The sequence below is a fragment of the Elephantulus edwardii genome, unplaced genomic scaffold (genome assembly GCF_000299155.1).
Source record: "Elephantulus edwardii isolate Elephantulus edwardi_28Jun2011 unplaced genomic scaffold, EleEdw1.0 scaffold00155, whole genome shotgun sequence".
Classification (NCBI taxonomy): Eukaryota; Metazoa; Chordata; class Mammalia; order Macroscelidea; family Macroscelididae; genus Elephantulus; species Elephantulus edwardii.
In genome coordinates this window covers 7,220,932-7,244,142 of record NW_006399905.1, presented here as the reverse complement: position 1 = coordinate 7,244,142, position 23,211 = coordinate 7,220,932, and the positions used below count along the sequence as shown (strand labels likewise).

General features: G+C 40.5%; 1 protein-coding gene across 1 annotated transcript in view; it reads right to left on the bottom strand.

The window, feature by feature from the left end:
• OSBPL1A (oxysterol binding protein-like 1A) overlaps positions 1-23,211 on the bottom strand; it is a 300,437-nt gene that overhangs the window by 98,707 nt on the left and 178,519 nt on the right. Inside the window, exon 16 of the mRNA XM_006895041.1 lies at positions 22,357-22,519. Within this exon, the coding sequence (XP_006895103.1) occupies positions 22,357-22,519 (163 nt within the window). The remainder of the gene's footprint in view (positions 1-22,356; positions 22,520-23,211) is intronic.

Genomic DNA, 23,211 nt, shown 5'->3' with positions numbered 1-23,211 from the left:
ATGCCAGTCCATCTCATCTCACCAATGCCTAGTATGTCAATATATATGCGTTCCATTTCTTCCTTAACAATATCTAATTTTCCTACATTCATGGTTCTCACATTCCATGTCCCAATCATATATATAAAAAATTTATTTTTTATTTCTTTTTCTCCAAGTTCATAGATTTTCCGGAAACAAGCTATTCTGGAAACGGATGCCACTCTTGCTTCCAAGCCTGTTTTAATCAAGGAGCTCCACCAAACACTGTCTACCATGAGTACCATAATCACATTTGACACATCAGTGTCACAGTTTTTAGCATTACAGCAGCCATGTTACCGCTGTAGAGCAAATGATATATATACACATACACGCACACATACATATATGTATGTATGTATTTATTTTGAACTAGGGGAGGGAGAAACAGTAAAATTTGCAACAATGAAAGAGTGAAAATCTACCTTTTCTGTGAACTTTTATTAAAATCACACAAAAAAAGACACACACAAAAGCAACAAAAAAACCTGGACTACTACCTGTTAGCAAGCTGAAGCAGAATCCACATCTCAGACCACACACAAAAATCAACTCAAGTTCAATTAGAGACCTAGGGGTAAAGCTCAAAACTATAAAGATCAAAAGAGACAAAATGAGACCAAACATAGAAGGCCTAGCCTATGGTATAAAGAGGTTGACAAATACAGCCATAAATGTGCAACCAGGAAACGATAAAATTGATGAATGGGACCTTCTAAAGATTAAACCCCTGTGCACATAAAAACATTTTCCAATATAGTGAAAAGAAAACCTACTGACTGAGGAAAAACATTTGGTAATACCACTTCAAGACAAGGGTCTCATAAAAGGTTTACAGAATCCTACAGGGCCTCCACAAGAAAACAGGGCAGCAAGTAATAAATGCTGGTGAGGATATGATGAGAACAGAACTCTTATACATTGTTGGTGGGATTGTGCAATGGGAAAAAAATGTTGGTGGTGCAACCATTCTGGAAAGCAGTTTGGTGCTTCCCCATAAAGCTGAACATAGAAGTTCCTTATGATCCAGCTATTCTGCTACTTGGAATATACCCTGAGAAAATGAGGCACAAAACAGAGATTTATACACCAACGTTCAAAGCAGTATTATTCACCATCGCAAGAACATGGAAACAGCCCAAATGTCCAACCACAAACTAATGGATTGAGAAATTGTGGTACATTCACACAATGGAATACTACTCAGCACGCAGGAGCAATGATTTTGTAAATTATCACCTAACTTGGGAGGGACTGGAGAGTAGTATGCTGAGTGAACTAACTTAGTCTCACAAGGACAAATACTGTATAAAACCATTATTGTAGAATGAGTATAAGGATCCAAGGGGAGTTGGGGGAGAGGGGAAGCAGAGGGATTAGGATGTTCATGAGAAGGGGAGATTAATCATGGGGTTGTACAATTTGATGGATGGAGGGGTAACAGAAACTGGAAGAATTTTTTCTTGAAATTAATGCATTTGAATTTTGTAAATAAACTAGTATTAAAAAAATGGGCAAAAGACATGGAGGAAGATATTTCAATGACCAATAGACACATGAAGAAATGCTCAAAATCACTGGCAATAAAATAGATGCAAATCAAAACTACAATGTGATAACATCTCACCCCAGTTGCAGTGACAAAGTTTAAGGACAGCAAATAATAAACGTTGGAAGAAGATGTGGAGAGATTGGAACTCTCATACACTACTGGTGGGGTTGTAAAATGATGCAAACACTCTGGAAGGCAGTTTGGCGTTTCCTCAAAAAAGCTGAACACAGAAATTCCATGTGACCCACTATTCCACTACTAGGAATATACAAATGAAATCAGAACTGAGATCCAAATGGAAATTTGTACACCAGTGTTCATAGCAGTGTTATTTACAATTACTAGAACATGAAAACAGCCCAAATGTCCAATCACAATTGGATGGATTGAGAAATTTTAACACATTGAAATGATGGAATAGTATGCAGCAATCAGTAGCAATGATTTTGAAAGATACTACATCAATTGGGAAAGACTGGAGTACATTATACTGAGTGCACTCAGTATCATAAGAACAAATACTGCATAAGACTATTATTGTAAAAGTAGAAGGGTAACTAGTAAAACCTGTATGGAGGTATAAGGGCAGAAGCAGTTGGAACAGAGGAGTGATGGTGGGTAGGGGAGAAAATTATAGGGTCACACAACTTGATGTGTGGAAGAAGGGGGTAGTGAAAATGGAGAAGATTTGGTGGGCACCTGAAAAGATTGGGTTAATGGTGGGCATAATTCAATGGTGATTAATTTTATAAAACACAATGCATGAGAAGAATTGTATGAAACATAATGCAAATGAAGGAAATAATGAGACATAATGTATATGAATTTTGTATGCAAAGCAATATAAAATTTTTAAAAAGGAAAAATATTTTGGCTTTAAAAAATATTTAAAATTTAAAATAGCAATCATTTTTAAAATTATTGTAGCTTTAAAAAGTTATTTGATTTTCTCCAAAATATACTATTGTTTTCTGAAATGTGCAAAGTCCACACGTAAAATTAAAGGTAGAGGACTATGCAAACTACAGTTTACAGAATACATGTAGTTTATTAGAAGCCTCACGTGTATCCTGTTTTGGACCACCAAATCCAGCATTACCCAATTCCTCTTGTAGCCAGCCTTCCTCAAAAATTTTTTCAGTAAGTTCACATATGTATAATCTCTACAAAGAAAATAATTCTAAAACTATAGAACAGTAATAGAATAATAGAATTGTAAAAGAATGTGTCATTGTGTGACTTCAATTTAATAAATGAATATTTACCAAGCAACTGCCACATAACAGGTGTGACAGACTAGAAAGTGTTATAGTTTTTGAAACAATTCTAAATGACCATTAAGCTCTGAGGGACTTCTGCTGGCCTAGAGGGTAAAAGATTGGACTGAAAATCACTGCAGAGAAAGACAGGCAGTTCGAATCCACCAGTTGCTCCAATGGTTGGCAAGCTCCTTCTTGCAATTAGCAGCCTCTGAAAACACACTGAGGACCCAGCTATGAATCAGTTTTGACTCAATGGTAATGCGAATGGATTGAGAATAAGTTCTGATTTGTGCTTTCCAAGTGTCCAAAGTACAATCTAGTGAAAAAAACCCACATGTGAGCCCATGTTTATACATATGAGTGAAGTAATTCTTGTTCCCAAACGAAATGGGTTAAGAAATAAGGGGTGAAGTAATGGGGGCAACTGGGGTAAGTGTCAAATTAGAGATGACATCTAAGTTGCACTATGAAAAAATAATCTAGGTTTAAGGAAAAGAAACAGGACACTGGGCATTAAGGAGAGATAAAACTTCCGGAAAGCCTGTCAAAACAATGTGTGCCCCAGAATATACGAAACAGTTAAAGATGAGGGTGGCCACAGAGTTAAACTATAGACATAAGAGAGGAGGTCTTAGGGTAAGTCAGAAGATAGGGTGTTCACTTTAACTTGTGGGTAACAGGGAGCCATTGGGTGACTAGATGTTCTTCCAAAGATACAATTAATTTTAGCCTTTACAGACAACCTAGACAACACCCTGCAGCCATTGGAAGGGGCTTGAACAGTACAGTGGTTAATTGTGTGGATGCTAATTAGAGAGTCAACAGTTCAAAACCACCAGACACTTTGAGGGAGTCATATGTGTCAGTCATGCTTCCATAAAGATGTGTTAAAAACAATGTACTCAAACTCTGTAAATAAATCCGTATAAAAGAAAAAAAAAACACTTAAAAAACCCCTAACTTGTTATAGTATTAAAAAAAAAATTGTTTTTGCTGTGTGTAGCCAAGTAGATTTCAACTCACAGCACTGCTGGAGGACAGAACAGAATGGCTCCATTAGGTGTCCTGGGTTGACGTCTTTATGAGAATAGTCTGTTGGCTCTTTTCTCCTGGGAAGCTACTCGATGAGTTTAAAATGCAGACCTTTCAGTTAGCACCCAAGTGCTTAACTGCTCTACCACCAGGGTTCCTTTCCACAGAGGATACAGGTCTACCTTGTCCTCCAAGATTGCACTGAATCCAAGCAGACAGCCATTAGGGTTCTGTTAGCTGCTTTTAGGGCACCGCAGGTTGTGGCCGCAACAACAGAAACGTATTATCTCCTAATTCTGGAGACCAAAGTCTGAGGTCAGTGTGAACTGGTGGGACTCTACTCCCTGCTGAGGCTCTGAGGAGGCCCTTCTGGTGGCTGGTGGCATTCCATGGCTCCATCATTCCAGGCCTCGTCTTCTCCTCTTTGTGTCTGTCTCATTCCCCTCCACTTTCCTCTTAGGTTCCCTGTGAAGCGACTCAGGTCTCACTGGATAAACTGTGGATCTTCTCATCAGCAGATCTTTATGTAAATCACAACTGAGAAGCCCTTCCTTTCAAATAAAGTAACAGTCATAAATTCTAGGGATAAAGACATGGACATATCTGGGGAAGGAGTGTTTTTCAGCCTACTACACAAAATGAATTACGGAGACAGACTGAAGAAAAAGATCAGAAGCAGAAAAATGTATTAGGAAAGCTACTGTAATAGTCTGTGGAATCAAAAGTAGGAAGATGGCTGAATTAAGGCACTTGCATTAAGTATAAAGGGGAGAAAGGAAAATATTAGCCATCAAGATGTAAGCGGCCAAGAGGATAGAATAGAGTTGGATCCCACATTTGTAGTTTTCACAGTAGTTAAATGATGATGGCATCAACCAAGACAGGAAGGATTCAGGACAGCGCACCACATCTCGTTCCACCACACAGAGCTTCCAGATGCTTGGGGTCAAAGTGAAACATTTCAGGAGAGATGGGAATACTGAAAATACTATTATCCACATTCAACTGGTCAGTTCTGTTAACTTAAACTCATAAAATGCATCTTAACGTTTTCTTCATTCAAACATTTGAATTACTTGCCAGAAAGACAAAGTTCCTCATGGGATTTAATGACTTGTTGACTGACAAGGGCCGATACAAATCAAATAACCACACAAACCAGTAAAAAAAATCTCAACATGCCAAGTAGCATGGTGCATGAAAAACCTGAAATAAGGAATTTCATCAAGTCCAGAAAGTCCACCAGGTTTCTCTGAGGAAGGCAATGACCCTAGCAGTCTGATGTTGAGGTTAGAAGGGTATGTGCTAAATAACTAATGGAAAATAATGTAAGGGGCATGGAGGGAAGTGAAACCTTCCATTCTCACTAACCTTGATTTTATTCAAGAAATTCTCACCTAGGACACTGTGATCTGAAATGAATCTTTATTCCTAAAACCCAAGTACACTATTAGAACGTGAACTCCTCCAGGATAGGGGCCACACCTTGCTTGCTTTAAATTTGACCTGCCTTAAGGCAAACATATTCTAAAAATTCCAAAAATGTTTGCTAAAAGAATAACTCTAAAACACTAAGGTAATGTCACCTCTTATACTACATTCCTTCTGTTAGCTCTTCATCCCTTATACACAAAAATTTGAATTTGTCTTTAGAATCTAAAACAAGACTCCCTAAAAGCCAGTCTTGAGCTATGTTCTAAGCTTTATTTACTCATCAGGACCTAGAAAACCCAGTCCTGCTTCAGCCACCCCACACTTCATGTTCTGAAAAGTTATTTTCTCTGTCTTTGCACATATATTCCTCTACATAGTTTATTCTCCCCCACAATCTTATCTGTCTGCAGATTTAGTGAGCTTTCAAAATATTCATTAGGTGTCATTTATTTTGTGATGCTTCTTTCATCCTCCCCAGGCGGTCAGTTTTCTCTCATCGGTGTTGCTATAAAATCACTGTAATCCTTCTCCATTTATTCGTCCAATAAGTATTTGCTGATGACCCTTCCGTGCCCAGCACTACTCTGGGGGCAGGAAATACAATAGCCAACCAAACAAGATCCTTACCTCATTCAGGAGTTCACATTTCTAATTGGGGAGATAAATAAAAAAGCCTATTATGGGGAAAGTTATATTTTAAAAGCAAGAAAATGACAAAGTGAAATCCTCTGTGAGCAGAAGGGAGAAGGAAGTGAAAGAGGTGGTCTCACTGATGTCTGGGATAAGAAATCTCCAGGATGAGGAAGTTGGGTCAGCCAAAGCCTGAGGAGATCAGGCTGGGCAATGAGGTCATCAGGAGAGAGAAAAGCATGAGAGGTCAGAGGCAGGCTTCACCGCACGAAGGTAGCAGTGGGCTAGGTTATCTAGAATAATGGCTTTTGCTGTGGTCAAAGCAAAGTCACTGGAGGATCCTGTGCAGAGAATTAGTGCCAAGCGACTTTCAGAAGAGTGCCCTGAATGCTGCTGGCACTAAAGAAGGAGGCAGAGAACCTCGCTGGGAAGTCACTAAGAATCCACGAAGATAAAAAAAAAAATCCACGTAGATGATGACTACTTGGACCCGGGAGCAGCAGCGGGATTATGAGAAGCATTCGACGTCGGGATGTTCTGAGGGCAGAACATTTTCATTCCGTGCATCTGCTGATGGACTGAAAGCAGAGTGTGAGTCTGTGGTGGGTAATTCAGAGGCCCTTAGCCTTGCCCTGGGCAACTGAAAGGGCAGGTCTTCCATTTGCCAAGATACAAGGACAGGAAAGAGCAGGCTGGTGAAGGGAAATGGGGAGACAAGATGTCGAGAAACAGACATTAGTTGGACATTCAGGGAAAAGACTAAGGCTGAAGATATAAAATCATGGATTTCTGAGACTACAGACAATATTTATAACCATATGTCTACAAGAGGTCATCAAAGCCACTCTATTTACAAGTTATATGAATATAAGTCCCCTGGGGATTTGTAAAAAAAAAAAAAAAAGCCGATTTTTATTCACTAGATCTGAGTCGGCATCTTATATTCTAACAAGTTCCCAGGAGATTCTGATACTTCAAAACCTAAAACCAGCTGGTTTTAAAATCAAAACCAAACTGATTTTTACTTATTGTGACCCCAGTTTGTGTCCGAGAAGAACTGGTCTGTCGGGTTATCTGTGGCTAACTTTTCAGAGGTAACCTCAGGCCTTTCCTCTGAAGAACCATAGACGTTATCAGCAAAACACTGATCTTTTAATCTGTGACCATATGTGACCACACGCTGAGTATAAAGGTGGTTGGGTGTAGGGGAAGTAGAAAGAAAAGTGAAGTTGTTCAATGATTGTACCTGTGTTACTCCATACATGAGAGAAGTGAAAGAAACGTGGCAATAGAATCCCGTGAGAATGACATTTTGGAAAACATGTAAAGAAAGTGTTTTATGGAAGGAGATACAATCAACAGCTTTCCATGCTGGTGAAAGAGCACGAGAGAGATGAATTAAGCAAATTCTCTTCAAATTAGGCAACACTGTTTATTATGATGGTAACTCAAGCCAACAGTAAAAAAAGTTCAACTGGAGGGAGTTCAAGAAAGAAGCATGGGAAAGGAAAGTGATGTGAAATAAAAAATGTTGTAAGGTACAGTATTTTTTTAAAAAAATATTAACATACACTGATGATAACTTAGGAGACATGAAATAAATGATGATCCAGGAGAAAGAAGGTGAGAGAAATGTAGGCGAGAGATGGCATGCAAGAACAGACTGACCCTCAAAATAAGGGTTTTCTTAGTGACAACCTGCAAGAATCCTTAGAGGGGTGCCAAACAAAGGAGGGGCTGGTGTGATAAAGAAGATCATGCAAAAAGCTTTGAAAGAAGATAACGAACTCATGCAATATTATTCAAAATGGGTGACCCTGGAGGACATTATGCTGAGTGAAATATCTCAGTCACAAAAGGACAAATACTGTAGGGTGCCACTGTTGTAGAATGAGACTGACATTAGGGTTGCGGTAAGACTGAGAAAAACTGGATAAATTATGCATACTGCATTGAAGCTGATGAGGGAGAGAACAGTTTAAAAGCAATATATTTTAGGGCACTATGATTATCATAAAAGTACAGAATGAGGGTTGCAGAGTGGAGTATACTCTGGGTGGAGGTGGGGGAGTGCAGGGGGATTGTATACCAATGAAGGAGTTTTTCTTTTGCTTTTTAAGGAGAAGAGCGAACTGCGGGTGGGGGTGGGCAGGGAGAAAAGTGCAACAATGAATGAATGGAAATCCAAAGTCTCTGTAAATGTTCATTGAAATTAATTAAAAGAAAAAGAAGAGGTCACAGGCAGTGTATGACAAATTGTCAAATCAAAGGGATAAGGGAAAAATTTGTGCTCTGAATACAGAGGTAAGTAAGGCAGGTACTAGACTGATCCAGAACACAGAAAAGACACAGGCTCGGCACAGGTTAGAAAACACAGTTGTTTAAAAAATAAACTACAGAAGACAAGAATACTGGCAGTGGGAATATAAAGAATAGTGTCTTACCAAATAGCCATTACTGTGAGTTCTTACCATGACTGGTGACCTTGGTCAAGTGTTGTCTACTACTACAGATGGAAAATGCCAAGGTAGATGTTATTATTTGCTCAATAGGTATGCATTCATTAGTTTAAACTATATGATACAGATCATAATGTAAGCAGATGACAGAACCCTGCTTGCAGAACCTGAGGAGGACCTGAAGCACTGGCTGCAGAAAGTCAAGGACTGCAGTCTTCAATATGGACTGAAGCTCAACATCAAGAAAACACAGATTCTCACCAGTGAGCCAATTGGCACCATCATGATAGACAGTAAAGAGATTGAGATTGTTAACACCCTTAGTGTACTTGGCTCCTCAATCAACACTCTTGGCACCAGCAGCCAGGAAATCCAAAGATGAATTGCATTGCAAAAGTCTGCTGTCAGGGACATCTCCAGAGTACTGAAGAGCAATGATGTAAGTCTGGAGACCAAGTTGCGCCTGATCCAGGCCATGGTCTTTGTAATTACGTGCTATGCATCAGAAAGTTGGACAATGACTATGGATAAGAGAAGGAGAATAGATGCCTTTGAGCTGTGATGCTGTAGAAGAGAACTGAATATACCATGGACTGCTAGGAGAACACACAGGTTCATCGTGGACAGGAATCCAGGCTGCTCCTTGGAGGCAAGGACTCTGAAGCTCTGTTTTACATACATTGGGCATGTTGCAAGGAGGAGCTAGTCCTTGGAGAGGGATATTATTCTTGGGAGGAGGAGGGACAGCACATGAGAGGAAGACCTTTGACGAGATAAATTTCTTCTGTGACTGGGGTAATAAGGGTAGGCGTGTCAGAGACAGTAAGGTTGGCTCAGGATAGAGCAGGGTCCAGAGCTGTTGTACATAGGGTTGCTATGAGTTGCAGGCAACTTGATGGTACCTAAATACAAAAACAGCAACAACAACTCTTCAGCAGACAAAACTACAGTTATTTTATTATTTAGTCTTGAAAATTTTTATTTAAAAGAGCGTGAGCATCTACCCTTATAAAATGCTGAGAAATGCAAAACCTGGGTTCCATTTCATGACTTAACTATCACTAGTCTTGCCAGTCTACATAATTGGATTGTATGCATTATTCATACACATTTCAACTGAAACAGGATTAACAGGAAAACCTAGCAAGGAAGCTTTTCTGGAGCAAGTAACCTACCTTGACAAGTTTCTAAAAAAGGAAAATGAACAAGCAGTAAGAACAGTCCAAGAGCAGCCAATTCTCATGAAACTGATTTCAGGTTAATAACACTGAAGAGGAACAGCGATAGTATTATTTGGTTTAAATGTTAAATCACTGTTTCAAAAGTAATGCCTTCGGATATAAGCACACTTTAGTCTATTGTGCCACACTGCACTGCTTTTTGCAGATACTGTGTGTGTTATTAAAAAGAAAGGTTTGTGCCAACTTTGCACCCAGCAGGTCCACTGTCATTTTTCCAAAAGCATGATTTCACTTCATGTTTCTGCCACATTTGGGTAATTCCTGTAATATTTAAAATGTTTTCATTATACTATTGCATCCTTAATAGACAACAGTATAGCCTACAAAATGCTAAGCCTTTTCATGCATTTGAAAAACAAACAAAAACTTCCCTAGACTTGTTTTATTGCAGGACTCCCTTAATTATGAGGTCTGAGGTACGCTTATATTAGAGAGCAACAAAGTTATACACTTTTCATTTTCCTCCTCTCAGCTAGTCTTTTATTTCCCCCTTCTTATGTGACAGGGCCTCAGAGCCTCAAGTTGAAGGAACATTCTTCTTAGAACAAGTTGCAGTCAGTAGGGGCACATAGAGGCAATGGGAATTCAGTGAGTGTGATAACCAGTACTCTTTGTTGAATACTAACGTATTCAGGGAAGACTAGAATATCAATGGTATCTAGTCAAGAATCCGAATTCGATAAATAATAGAGAGCAACTGTTCTTGAAGTCCTTTAAGCACTTATGTCACTTTGAAGACTAAGGTGTGTCTGATCTAAGCCATGGCATATTCAATTGCCTCATATACATAGGAAAGGTAGACAATGAATAATGATTAAGAAAAACCAAAGAAAAATGGATGTATCTGAGTTATGGCGTTGGAGAAGAATATTAAATATACTGCTTAAAGAACCACTGTTCTTACGTGTAGTCGTGTCAACTACGACTCACAGCAACTCTATGTACAAGCACTCTAAACCTTGTCCTATCCTGAGCCAATCCCACTGTCTCTGGCACATCTACAGCCATTTCCTCAGTTATTGTGTCAATCCTTCTCTTCAGGAGTCTTCCTCTCCTGTATTGTCCTTCCACCTTACCAAGTAAGCTGTCCTCTAAGGAGTGGTCCCTCCTGGCCACTTAGCCAAAGTGTAAGACAGAGTAACAGAATCTTTGCCTCCAAGGAGCAGTTTGTTTTCACCTTCTCCAGGACACACCTGTTTCTTCTCTTGGCAGTTTAATATTCTTCTACAGCACCACAACTCAAAGGCGTCAATTCTTCTATCATCTTTATTTATTCTCAAACTCTTTGGGGAATAGCAAGTTATTGTGAAGACCATTGCTTGGATCAGGCACACTTTAATCTCTAGATTGACATTACTGCTCTTCAGTACTCTAGAGAGGTCCTTGACAGCAGATTTTCCAAAATGCAATTCATCTTTTAATTTCCTGGCTGCTGGTACCAAGAGTGTTGATTGTGGAGCCAAGCAATCCGAGGCTGTTAACAATCTCAATCTCTTCTCTGTCTATCATGATGCTGCCAATTGGCCCAGGGGTGAGAATCTGTGTTTTCTTGATGTTGAGCTTCAATCTGTATTGACCGCTGTAGTACTTGACCTTCTGCAGCAGATGCCTCAGGTCCTCCTCAGTTTTTGCAAGCAAGCAATCTCCATAGCACAGGCTGTTGATGAATCTTCCTCCAACCTGCTTAAAACAAAAAACAAAAAAAACCCAACCCTATCTGTCTTGAATCTATCTAGAATTCTGCTAGTAAGAATAGTGAGACTTTGTGTCATTTCCTTTGGCCATGCTATCAGCAGGGGCCAGTCCCTAGACAATGACATTATGCTTGGTTAATCAGATGGTCAACAAAGAGAGGAAGCTCTCCAATGAGCTGTTCTGATGCAGTGGCCACAGTGGCTTCAGCAGTGGGTTCAAGCCCGGCAGCACTTGTAAGGATGGCGTCGGATCAGACAGTGTTTCCTTCTACCATGCACAGGTTGATGTCAGTGAATTGTGTTCCCTAAAGATATGTTGACTCACCTAGGTCATGATTCTCAGTATTATTTCTCTGCATGGTATGTCTTCATCCCTATGTTGTTATGAGACAGATGAAAGGCAGTTATGTAAGGACATAATCATAATCATGATGTTATCTGAGATGTGCTTAGTCAATCAGCTGAAAGTGGATCAGGGTGGGATATAACACCCGTGAGCAGAGTACAGCCCTGAGCTGAAGCAGGGAATTTCCCTGAGGTGCAGCCTGCCTCACCTTTTTTAAAAAACTGTGATTTGCATAATAATTTACACAGCATATTATATTTTCAATCAAGTGTCTGTAAGCATTTTGTTGTATAGTATTAAGTCTAACACCCACAATGTTGGATCATCTACTTACTCTATATTCCTGCATCACCTTTTGTCTTAGAAGAGATTAAAGGAGTAGGAACACAGTAGACAGGAGGGACCTCTGCTCAACAAGAAAGAAAAGCAGGAGTCAAGTATTTCTACTGTGCCCAGCTTCCTGCATGACAAGACTCTAAAAGCCAGGAGATAGAGAGGGAGACAGCCTTCCTGATAGGCAGCACTATGAATTCTAGCCTCCTAAGTCTGGTGGCCTAGGTGCAAGAGGCTGAGTTGCAATCTTAAAGGCACAAGTTTCGAGACCACAAGCTGCTCCTTCAGAGGGTGGGCAATCTTCTCCTGTGCAATTAACTGCTTCTGAAAACCTGCCAGAGGGTCTGCTATCAGTTGGTTCTGACTTGACAAGAACAACAAAAATGTGAAGAATAGATTTGTTTGTTAACATCAACTTGTGGCACTTGTTATATCAACACTAAATGATGAGGACAGACACTGACTCAGTGGTACCCAAGGACAACCACAAGTACCTCAGAGCTATAGATGGTCCACTCCTTCATAAAGGGACAAGGATAATGCAACAGAAAGGCTACAAATGAGGCGCGAGTGAAGGGGAAGCATAAGGAGGGATGCTTCGTTCTGCCTGGGGGAGTCAGGAAAGACAAGGAAAGCAGAGCGTTAAGAAATGGCCTTGGTAGAGGTATCACAAAGTATAAGTGACTCAGATAGAAGGGGGTAGAAATAAACAGAAGAAATCATTTCACTCTTAAAGTGCTGCCTGCTGAAAATTGCTCAGCAACGTTATTAACATACATAGCAAACCAATGCACAGCATTACTGTCAGTGGGGAAAGACTAAAGGCACTCCTCATGTGAATGAGAACCAGACAGAATTCTAAGTCCTAGCCAGAGCAACGAGACAAGGAAAGGAAACAGAAAGGCATCAGACTGGCAAAGAGGAAGTAAAACTATCTCTATCTGCAGATCATATGATCCTATATCTAGAAAATCCCAAAAACTCAGCAAGAAAATGACAGAATCTAATTGACCAATTTAGCCAAGTGTAGAAGATCCACATGTAAATATCAGTTGAATTCTTTACAGCAACAGAGAAATAAGAAAAGGAAAACAATATTTTTAATAGTCACTCAAAAGACCAAATAGGAATAAATCCAGGGAACAAACAGAACCAAATATACAAAAGAACTCTAGAAAGAAAACTATAAAACACTACCAAAAGAAAGCCATAAATGGAAAAATTTACCATTCTCATGAATTGGACTACTTAACATTGTAAAAATGGCAAAATTACTAAAAGGGATCCACAGATAAAAGGCAAGTCCAATCTAGATACCATTATCATTCTTCAATGAGATGGAAAAAGAAAGCATCATATTTATATGAAAAGGAAAGAGACTCTGGAAAAGTAAAATAATACCAAAGAAGAAATACAATGTAGGAGGCCTCATACTTCATGATCTCAAAACCTACTCCATAGCCACATTGGTTCTGGTACAGGGACAGATACCCAGACGAATGGACTAGGATTGAGAGCTCAGAAAGAAACATATCAAACTATGGACAGCTGATCTTTGATCCAGAGATGAAACCTATTAAGTAGGGGAAAGACACCCTGTTTAACGAATGGTGCTGGCAGAAGTGGATATGTATCTACAAAAAACAGAAACCTGATTCACACCTGACACCATATACAAGAACTAACTCCAGATGAATCAAGGACCTAGGCATAAAGCCCAAAACTACAGAGATCATCAAAGAAAAAACTGGAGCAAACTTAGGAGCTCTGATCTATTCCATGAACAAGCTAGCAAATAAAATTGAAAATGCATCCATACCAGAGAATACGTGGGATGACCTAAAGTTTAAATTCTTATGTGGAACTTAAAACCTTCTCCAAGAATAAAAAGCAAAATTACCGATAAAAGGCCCTGACCAAGTCTCTAGTTTGGAGGCTTATGGGTGAGGTGATTGGATTCTGGAAGGGAAGGAAATGCTATGAAGACAAGACATGGTGAGAACTGGGTACTTGAAAATACATTAGAAGTGGATTAAGAACAACAATAAATATATGGTAATGATGCATCTGACAAGAGACTCCTTTCTAAAATTTACAGAAAACTCCCACAACTCAACAAGAAAAAGACAAATCAACGATTAAAATAATACTAGAACAATAATATAAAATCAAATATAAATATAAATATTTAAATCAAATATAAAATATGCACAGGGCATGATAAGAAACTTCACCAAAGGCATTCTGATGGTCAACTAACAGATGAAGAAATGTTCAAGATTATCAGTTGCTAGTGAGATGCAAATAAAAACAAAAATGAGATTATCATCTCACTCCACAACGGTAACAAAGTCTAACTGGACAGCAAACAACAAATGTTGACAAGGATGTGGAGCAACTGAAACTATCAGACAGTGCTGCTGGGAATGCAGAATGATGCAGCCACTACGAAAAACAGTTTGGCGTGTTCTCAGAAAGTTGAAAACAGAAATATTACTTAAGCTAACAATTCCACTACTAGGTGTATATCTCAAAGAAGTAAGATCTGCCACATGAACAGATAGATGCACACCCATGTTCACTGCAGCACTGTTTACAACAGAAACAAGGGAGAGACTATTTAAATATCCAATTTCAGATGAATGGTAAGGAAACGAAGATATGTTCACACAATGGAGTACTATGCAACACTAAAAACCAACAAAGAAGTCACAAAACTGCATAATGTGGATGCAACTAGGAGAAATTATTCTAAACAGATCAGTCACAAAAGGATGATTATGGTATGAGATCAGTATTTTAAAGAACTAAGGAAAATGTAGAGAGCTCTGTTGGCTAAATAGTAAAAGCTGTGTTGCAATCCCAAAAGGGCATGATTCTATCATGAATCCATCAGCTAGCTGTTCCAGAGAAGGATGGGCAATCTCCTGAGCAATTTACTGCCTCTAAAAATCCACTGCAGGGTCAGATATAGGTCAGTTCCTACTCAACAGTACACAACAACAATAAAAAATGGAAGTTTACCCAGATCTATTCTTGGGTTGTTACAATAAACTAGTAAAATGAAATAGTATAAGAAGTCGATTGTAAGCTATTGTAATGATTTAACTACATTAATCTCTTGTGGACCTCTGGTGGCCTTGTGGTAAGTAGCTACCTGGCAATCCAAAAGTAGGTGGTTCAAATCTACCAGCTGGTTTGTGGAAGAAGGATGCGAAATCTCCTCCCATACATCTAACTGCCTCTAAAAACCCACTTGGAGGGTCAGCTATGGATCAGTTCTGAATCAAATATGCACAGCAAAACAATAATCTTTTGTAAATTAATGTTCTAAAAATGGAAGGACTTAATAAAATTATAAATATAAACTGTGTATTAATGATTCAGAGAAAAGCCAATATGATTTATAAACTCTGATTTAAATAAAAAATTAATTGAAATAAAGTGATTCTTTCTGTATATTCCTGCTTTCTGAAAGAATAAGGTTTCTTCACATAACTAGTTAGACATTGTGTTGTTCCTGTTTGCCATCGAGTTGGAAACGACCCACGGCTGACCCTCCAGCATGTTTTCAGAGGCAGTAAACTGTACGGGAGGAGACTGTCCATCATTCTCCTTTTACACGTTAGTGGCTCATTAAATCTTTTTTTCCAATATTCATAAATGATAGGTCTGCCTCCTGAAAAATATTTGCTTATACTTATATCTAAAATTTCACTCGAAATAATAATTTCATTCTTCACACACACACACACACTCAGAGGACAAAGTAATGCTTCATTAGATTTATATCCTTTTAAATAATTTTATCTAAGCAGTCAGGAAATGAGACACACTGAACTGCATTTAGAGACCTCTCCAAATTACTGAGGAGTAATGAAGTCAGTTTGAGAACTAAGGTGTATCTGATTCAGGCCACGCTCTTTTCAATTACTTGCTATACATCTGAGAGCTGGGCAATGAATAAGGATGACAGAAAAAGAATTGAAGCCTCTGAGCTATGGTGTTGGAGAAGAAGCACTGAACATCCCTTGGCAGCCAAGAGAATGAACCAGTGTGTCTTGGAGAGGGTACAGCCAAAGTGCTCTTTGGAGTCACGAATGATGAGTCTTTGCCTCACATACTTTAGGCATATTGCTAGGAGGGGCTATTCCTCGGAGAAGGACATGATGCTGGGAAGGGTGGAGGGTTGGCACAGACAAGAAAGACTCTGGCCAGGTGGACTGACATAGTTATTGCTGCAGTGGGCTCTTGTGTGTCAGGAAGTGTGAGGATGGTGCAGGAAAGAGCAGGATTCAGATCTTTTGTTCATAAGGTCACTGTGAGTCATACTTGTCCTGATGGCACTAAACAACAATAACAACAAATTACACAGGAGGAGATTTAACTTTTTCCCATGGAGCAGCTCTGGTGGATACAAACCCTTGTATTGGGAGTGCAACTCCTTACCAGTGAGCCGCCGAAGTTCTCGTGCAGAGCAATGAGGTATCTGAATTTTATGCAGATGCAATTAGAAGCCATTGAAGGGTTTTAGGCAGGGGAGTAGCACTCTGATCATTATATAGAGAGGAATATCACGAGGTCTGGACTAACAGCACAGAGGGCAGTGAAGGTACTAGTGCCAAGGCCAAGGAGGACAAGAGTAGTCCTAGCACGGTGAAGAGAACGAAAACTGAGAGTCATCACCCTGTGGTCCACCAGGCACTGCTCTGAACACCTCCCAGGCATCCATGTATTCCCTAGTAACTCTATGATCCACTTGATGAAGAAAGAAGGCACGGAAAAGTTAAGCAACTTCCTCAAGAGCTCAGCTGGTGGTACAGCCATGATCATCAACAGCCCTCCAGCCCTGGTACCTGTGTCCCTGATTGCCATGGTACGTAACCAAGACACAAATGGAGCTGAGCTATGAGAATGTGGAGCAGGCAGGACTTGGTCTGATGGATACAGGACAAGTGAGAAGAATTTCATGAATCGTCTCCACTTTAGGAGATGGAAAGAGGTGTCAACTCCTAGATAAAACCTTCAGAGGAACAGGATCTGGAAGATCAAGAACTCATGTTCTATATGGAAAGCTAACAGTGGCATATGCACAGTTCTAAACAGAACACTGAGTATAGATATAAACTATGAGCATTACAGCGGCCAGAACTGTTATTGTTTTTAAGTGCCATTGAGTCAAACATGACTCATAGTGACTCTATGAACAAAAGACCTGAACCATTAATTTTCTAAGTTCATAGAATTTCCAAAGGCCTGTTGTTAAAGAAGTGGACACCACTCCTGGACCCAAGCCTGTCTTGATCTGGGAGCTCCACCAGACACTGTTCACCATGGATAACCATTATGGCATTTGATACACTTGTGGCACAGTGTTTGGCATCACAGCAACCTCAAGTTACCTCAGTACAGTGAATTGACACACCAGTGTTGTGCTACTTAGAAGAATGTTAGTTCTGACCACAATTACAATGGCCCCTAAACAAGTCCCATTCCAATTTTCTTATGTACCATTGAGTTGGAACCAAGTTATAGCTGACCCACCAGCAAGTTTTCAGAAGCAGTAAATTACTTAGGAGGAGAATGGTGGATTCGAACTGTGTGCTTTAGAGTTGGTAGCATACATTCTTACCACTAGATCATCAAAGCTCCCTGTTATGTGCCATCGAGTCACCTGCTGTAATGACCCTATGTACAAAAGCCCTAAACCCTGCTCTATCCCTTGCCAATCTTATTGTCTTCAACAAACCTATCCACATTATCCCAGTGACTGAATCAATCCATCTCATCAAGAGTCTTCCTCTCCTGTGCTGTCCCTCCACCCTCCCAAGCATGACGTCCCTCTCCAAGGACTGAGCCCACCTTGCAACATGTCCAAAGTATGTCAGATGGAGCCTCAGAATCCTTTCCTCTAAGGAGCAGCCTGGCTTCCCCCTCTCCAGGATGAACCTGTTCATTTTCCTAGCAGTCCATGGTATGTTCAGCACTCTTCTCCAGCACCACAGCTCAAAGGCATCAACTCTCCTTCTATCATCCCTAGTCACTGTCCAGCTCTCTGATGTCATAGCAAGTGATTGCAAAGACCATGCCTGTATCAGGCGCACCGTAGTCTCCAGATTAGTCCTTACAAGAGGCAGGAGGACCACTGTTAGAGCGCAATATTGGAAGTTGCTCCACTATTGTCTGTGAAGATGGAGGATGGAGTCACGGGATGCAGGCAGGCTCTAAGGCCAGGAAAAGCTCTCTCCTAGAACTTGAGAAGGAATGGAGTCCTGGCAGTACTTAGCTCCAGGGCTTCTGACCTCCAGATCGTGGGAGACTAAACCTGTGCTGTCTAAGTCACCAGGAGTGTCTTAAATGGTTACAGCATTAACTGAAACTAATACTAGAATTTATATTCATTTTTGTTTATGTTAATAGTTTAAATGATGTAGTATAGAAAAAAGACAAGGAAAGCAGTAACTAAACAAAGACCTTTGCGAAGGCACCTGGAGATGGGAACTATAGCAAGCGTGGAAGGAAAGGCCTTAAAAGCAGTCATGTTTCTTCTTCTATAGCAAAGGAAAGGAGAGAGAATGGAGGTTAAAATTAGAGATTGTAGTTAGAAGATTAATTTTTTTAAAAAATCAAGGTATTTTGTTACAACTCAATGTATTATGTGACTAAGTCATAATTAAAAGTCAAGATTTGAATTTAGAGCACTTAACTCTTAATTTTAGGGTCATTTCTAAATTCTATAAAGGGATTCCCAAGATCTGGTGATCAGAAATGGCAGGAATGGCCAAAAACAGCTATGTACTTTCTCCTTTCCTTTGCCCATAAAAAAAAGAAATAAAAGAGCTATGTTCTAAAGTTTAGACAAATAAAACTGTTATCAGGTAGATCACTGAGGGCAGAGAGAAGCCACAGCAAGGCTCCTGGGCTACCACTTCATTCCCAAAGGCCCAAGAGACTGTCAATCAACCCAGCAACCAGATGGAGCCCCCGGCTCCTCCACACAGCACTGCAGAGCAGCTGACAGCGCTCATCAGCCTGAACTGGCATTTGAGATCAAGTTTATTCTTCAGTCGTGACCTGAATAGTTCTATATATCTGCTCCTCCTAGAGAAGACTCAGTGGAAACGAGACTGTGAAGCAGAAGTCAGTTTGAAGACTAAGGTGTGCCTGATTCAGGCATGATCTTTTGAATCTGGACAGTGAATAAGTATGACAGAATAACTGACGCATTGCATTGGTGGTGTTGGAGAAGAGGGCTGAATATCCCATGGACTACCAAACGAATGAACAATTATGTCTCAGAGAAAGTGCAGCCAGAGTGCTCGTGGAGGGAAAGATGATAAAGTTTTGTCCCACACCCTTTGAGCATGTTGTTAGGAGAGGCTGTTCCTTGGAGAAGGACATCATGCTTAGAAAGGTGGAGGGTTGGTGAAAGAGAGGAAGACCCTCAACCAGAAAGACTGACACAGTGAATGCTTTAGTGGGTGTGTCAGAAACCGTGAGGATGATACAGGATAGGGCAGGGCTCAGATCTGTTGTTCATTGGGCCACCATGGCTTGTATTCGACCCAATGGCATCCAACAAGACACAGAAAAGTAACTGTAGCTGCAAAAAGTTTATGAATATGAAAACAAAGCAACTGTGGTCCAACCATACATGGGCTATGAAACAATCTATAGACAGAATGTGACAGAGCTGCAAAACTGATGGGCATTCTCCTCCAGTACTATTAAAAAACCCCTCTGAAAACCCCCTGGTGGGTCAGCTATGGGTCAGTTGGGACTCTACAATACACAACAGCAGCACATACATAAAATACTTATAAAAGTTATAAAAGAGAGTCTACCAGGCTGTTACCAAGAATCTCTTAGGAAGAATATGATTAAGATAAGGGGAAATGGAAGACTGTCCTCAGATAGCCAACATATATAAGTTGGATTGTTCATAACAAACATGCTTTCTTGAGAAAAAGATGCATGTGTGTGTGCAAATACACACACACACACACACAGAGATAGAGAGAGAGAGAGAGAGAAAAGAGGCGCAGCTGGCATGCCTGACCCTTTGATAACCAGACCTCTTTGCCTGGCTGACTCTGCAGTCCTGAAATCCTTCCAACGGCTTCCCATTCACTCTGTCCCAAACCAGAAGGAGCATGGGGGAGAAGACGACGGGACCTGCCACAGGGTTTGCACCTACTGTCACCACCTTAAATGTCACCCACCATCCCCTCCTCCTTTCCTCAAGTTACACGAAATATGCTCTTTCAAATCCCATCTTTATTTTATTTTCCCAATATGTAAGGCACTCATTTCACAAATGCCACAATTAATTGACACCACCACCATCAGTGCCCTCATCTTTCTTTAATTATCTTATGAATCTTCTTTCTAAAATTACAGTTCTTCCTTAATTATGTCATACCTCTATTAATGTCCCCATCTGATTTTCTTCTTTAATGAATCTCTTTCTCCCTCCATCTACCACCTACCAGCATCATTCTTCTTGACTTCTGCAGCTCTCTGAAGTTCTACATCTTATTTAACTCTCCTTTCTCCTCTTCTTCTCACTGTATGTTCTCTGTTGAGTTGAACTGCTTGCTAACTCAAAGGTGGCACCTCTCTGGCTGTTCAGACCCACCAACTACGCCATGAGAAGAAGATGGCCAGCTCCTCGCCTGTGACTCGGCCCCTCAGGAAATCTGCTGGCGGGTCAGATATGGCCCAGCATGAATCAAGGTTTTGATCTGATGGCGATGAGGTGAAGATGGATTTCCGCATCACATCCATCAAGGTTTCCAGCTTCTGTGGATCAGGCTCTTTGAAACCCAGTAACAGCATATGTTCACTTATTACAGAAGCATTTAATTTCTTTCCATTAAAAATCCCTGTCCATTTTCTCAATTTTACCAATCTCCAATCTCTCCCCTCCACATTCCTTTCCTGCTCCTTCCGCCCAAACCTGCCTCAAAATTCCTAAAAGGGAAACCCCAAGGTGTCACAGCTGCTTAGAGGATCCTCCTTCCAAGTCAGCCTTAATTCTCCACATTCATCCTCCGCTTACTGGGCATTGACACACACAGGCAGAATGCTAAGGATCCTTGAAACACTAGCTCATAGTATTTCATAACTCCTCATAGAAGTCTGTCAAAAAGATACTGTATCATCTCCATTGGAAAATATGTAGAAACTGAGACCCAGAAAGGTGGGGGAACAAGCTGAGGTCATACAGCTGGCTAGTGTCAGGGGCAGGATGTGATCTGATAGCCTGGTTCTGGCATCCAGCCTCCTGGCTGTCCCCTTGGGCTGTCCCTCATCAGCCAATTCGGAGACAAAATAAAGCTTTTCCTTCTCTCTGCTCCAGTCATTCTGTGGTCTGACCTCTACTCTCACACTAAGCATATTATATGGCTACTTATATGGCAACCAAGTCTTACTCAACTGAAGCCTTGATTCTTTCTCTTTAAGGACAAGACTGTCCACCTCTCCTCCCCGGCACTGAGCCCTGGGGTATGGTGTAGCATGTTGCACTGCTAAATGAATGGTCAGAAGTTCAAATCCATCAGCTGCTCTGAGGGAGAAAGATGGACAGTTTCTGCTCATAAGGAGATTTACTGCCTCAGAACCTCAGTGGGGGGTCCCTAGGGGTCAGAACCAACACAATGGCAAGGGGACAATCCAAAAACTATATAATGGTACCTGGCACCAGGAGGTAGTTAATGAATTAAACCATGGGATAGAGTGTGCCACTTCATTGACACCCCAGTCCTAGTTGAGCATGCTGTTGTTACGTATTATTGAGTCTGAACTGAGTCACAGTCCCCCCTCTGGTGGGGTTTTGGAGGCAGTAAACTGCATGGGAGGAAACGGCCCATCTTTCTCTCTCAGAGTAGCTGGTGGATTCAAACCACATCGTCTTGGTTTGGCGGAACAGCTCCTTACCACCAGGCCACCATATCTCCATGAGCATAGTCTAACCTTTCAATACAGGGAGACTCTGTCTTAAGATCTACATTTCAAGGGAGCTCTGGTGGCCTGGTGGCAAGAAGCTGCACTGCAATCCCAGAGGTACATGGTTCTAATGCACCAGATGCTCTGCTGGAGAAGGAGGGACAATGTCCTCCTGTACCAGTCAGATCTGATTTGATGGTACACACGCACAAAATAATAAAATAAAATTAAACAAAAAAGACTTGCATTTCAAACTCTCATCCCTCATGATTCTGATATTTGGGAGTCAGGCTGACACATTTCTATCTAGTCAGTCCAGGACACTTAGGTGGCATCCTCCCTGAAAGTACCTTTCGGCGCTGTCTTTGAGTCGCCAACCCTCCAGCTGAAGGCACTACAGTTACCTGACAGCGCATCATAGAACTCGTCCTCACTGAGGACGCTGAGCGGAGGAGATCCTTCCACCAGTGACTGCTCTAGTTCATGGTGCTCAGTGGCCAGGGCCTCCAGCGCTTCAGACAAAATCTTGTTTTTCTCTTGCTCCTGTTCCAATTTAAAATTCCTCACCTAGGAGAAAACAGATACATACACACATAAGAAAGACTTCAGTGTGATGTGACTCAGACCTGCTCATTAAATGTGAAAATTATTTGCTTTTGATCCAATTCAATTGCAACATGATAAATAAAAAGCCATGTTACATACACTTGGATGAATGAGCAAACTTACTGAGCTCATTTCATTCTTCCCATGGGGCCTTTTCTCACAACAGCTCCAGCTAACGAAAATAGATTAACAACCAGCAAACAAATTTCACTCCAATGATCACAATTTCTAGTGAGAACACTGGCCATTTCAGAAAATAATTAAGAAAAATAATAACAAGAACTATTGCTCTGTCTCACTATTACTCGTGAAGAAACCGGTTTTATCAAATTTTAAAACAAAATAAACCATTCTAAATATATAAATGTATTCTGCATGAAAGCATGAGGTATCAATGCAGTTGTCTGGCTTACAAATAGCAGAGTTTGTACAAACAGAGGGCACATGCTGCTATGAAACAGCCAAATAGTTTTGCTGTTTCAAAACTGAATTCTACCTTAAATTTGACTCCTCAAAAGAAACAAGAGCTAGAGTACAGAAATGGTTAAACCTGGTTTAGTTCTTTATTCTTTGAAGATACAAGTTATTTCTTCCTCCTTTCTGGTCCAAGACTATCTGAATCTTTGCCATTGACTGAAATGTTCTTTTTTTAG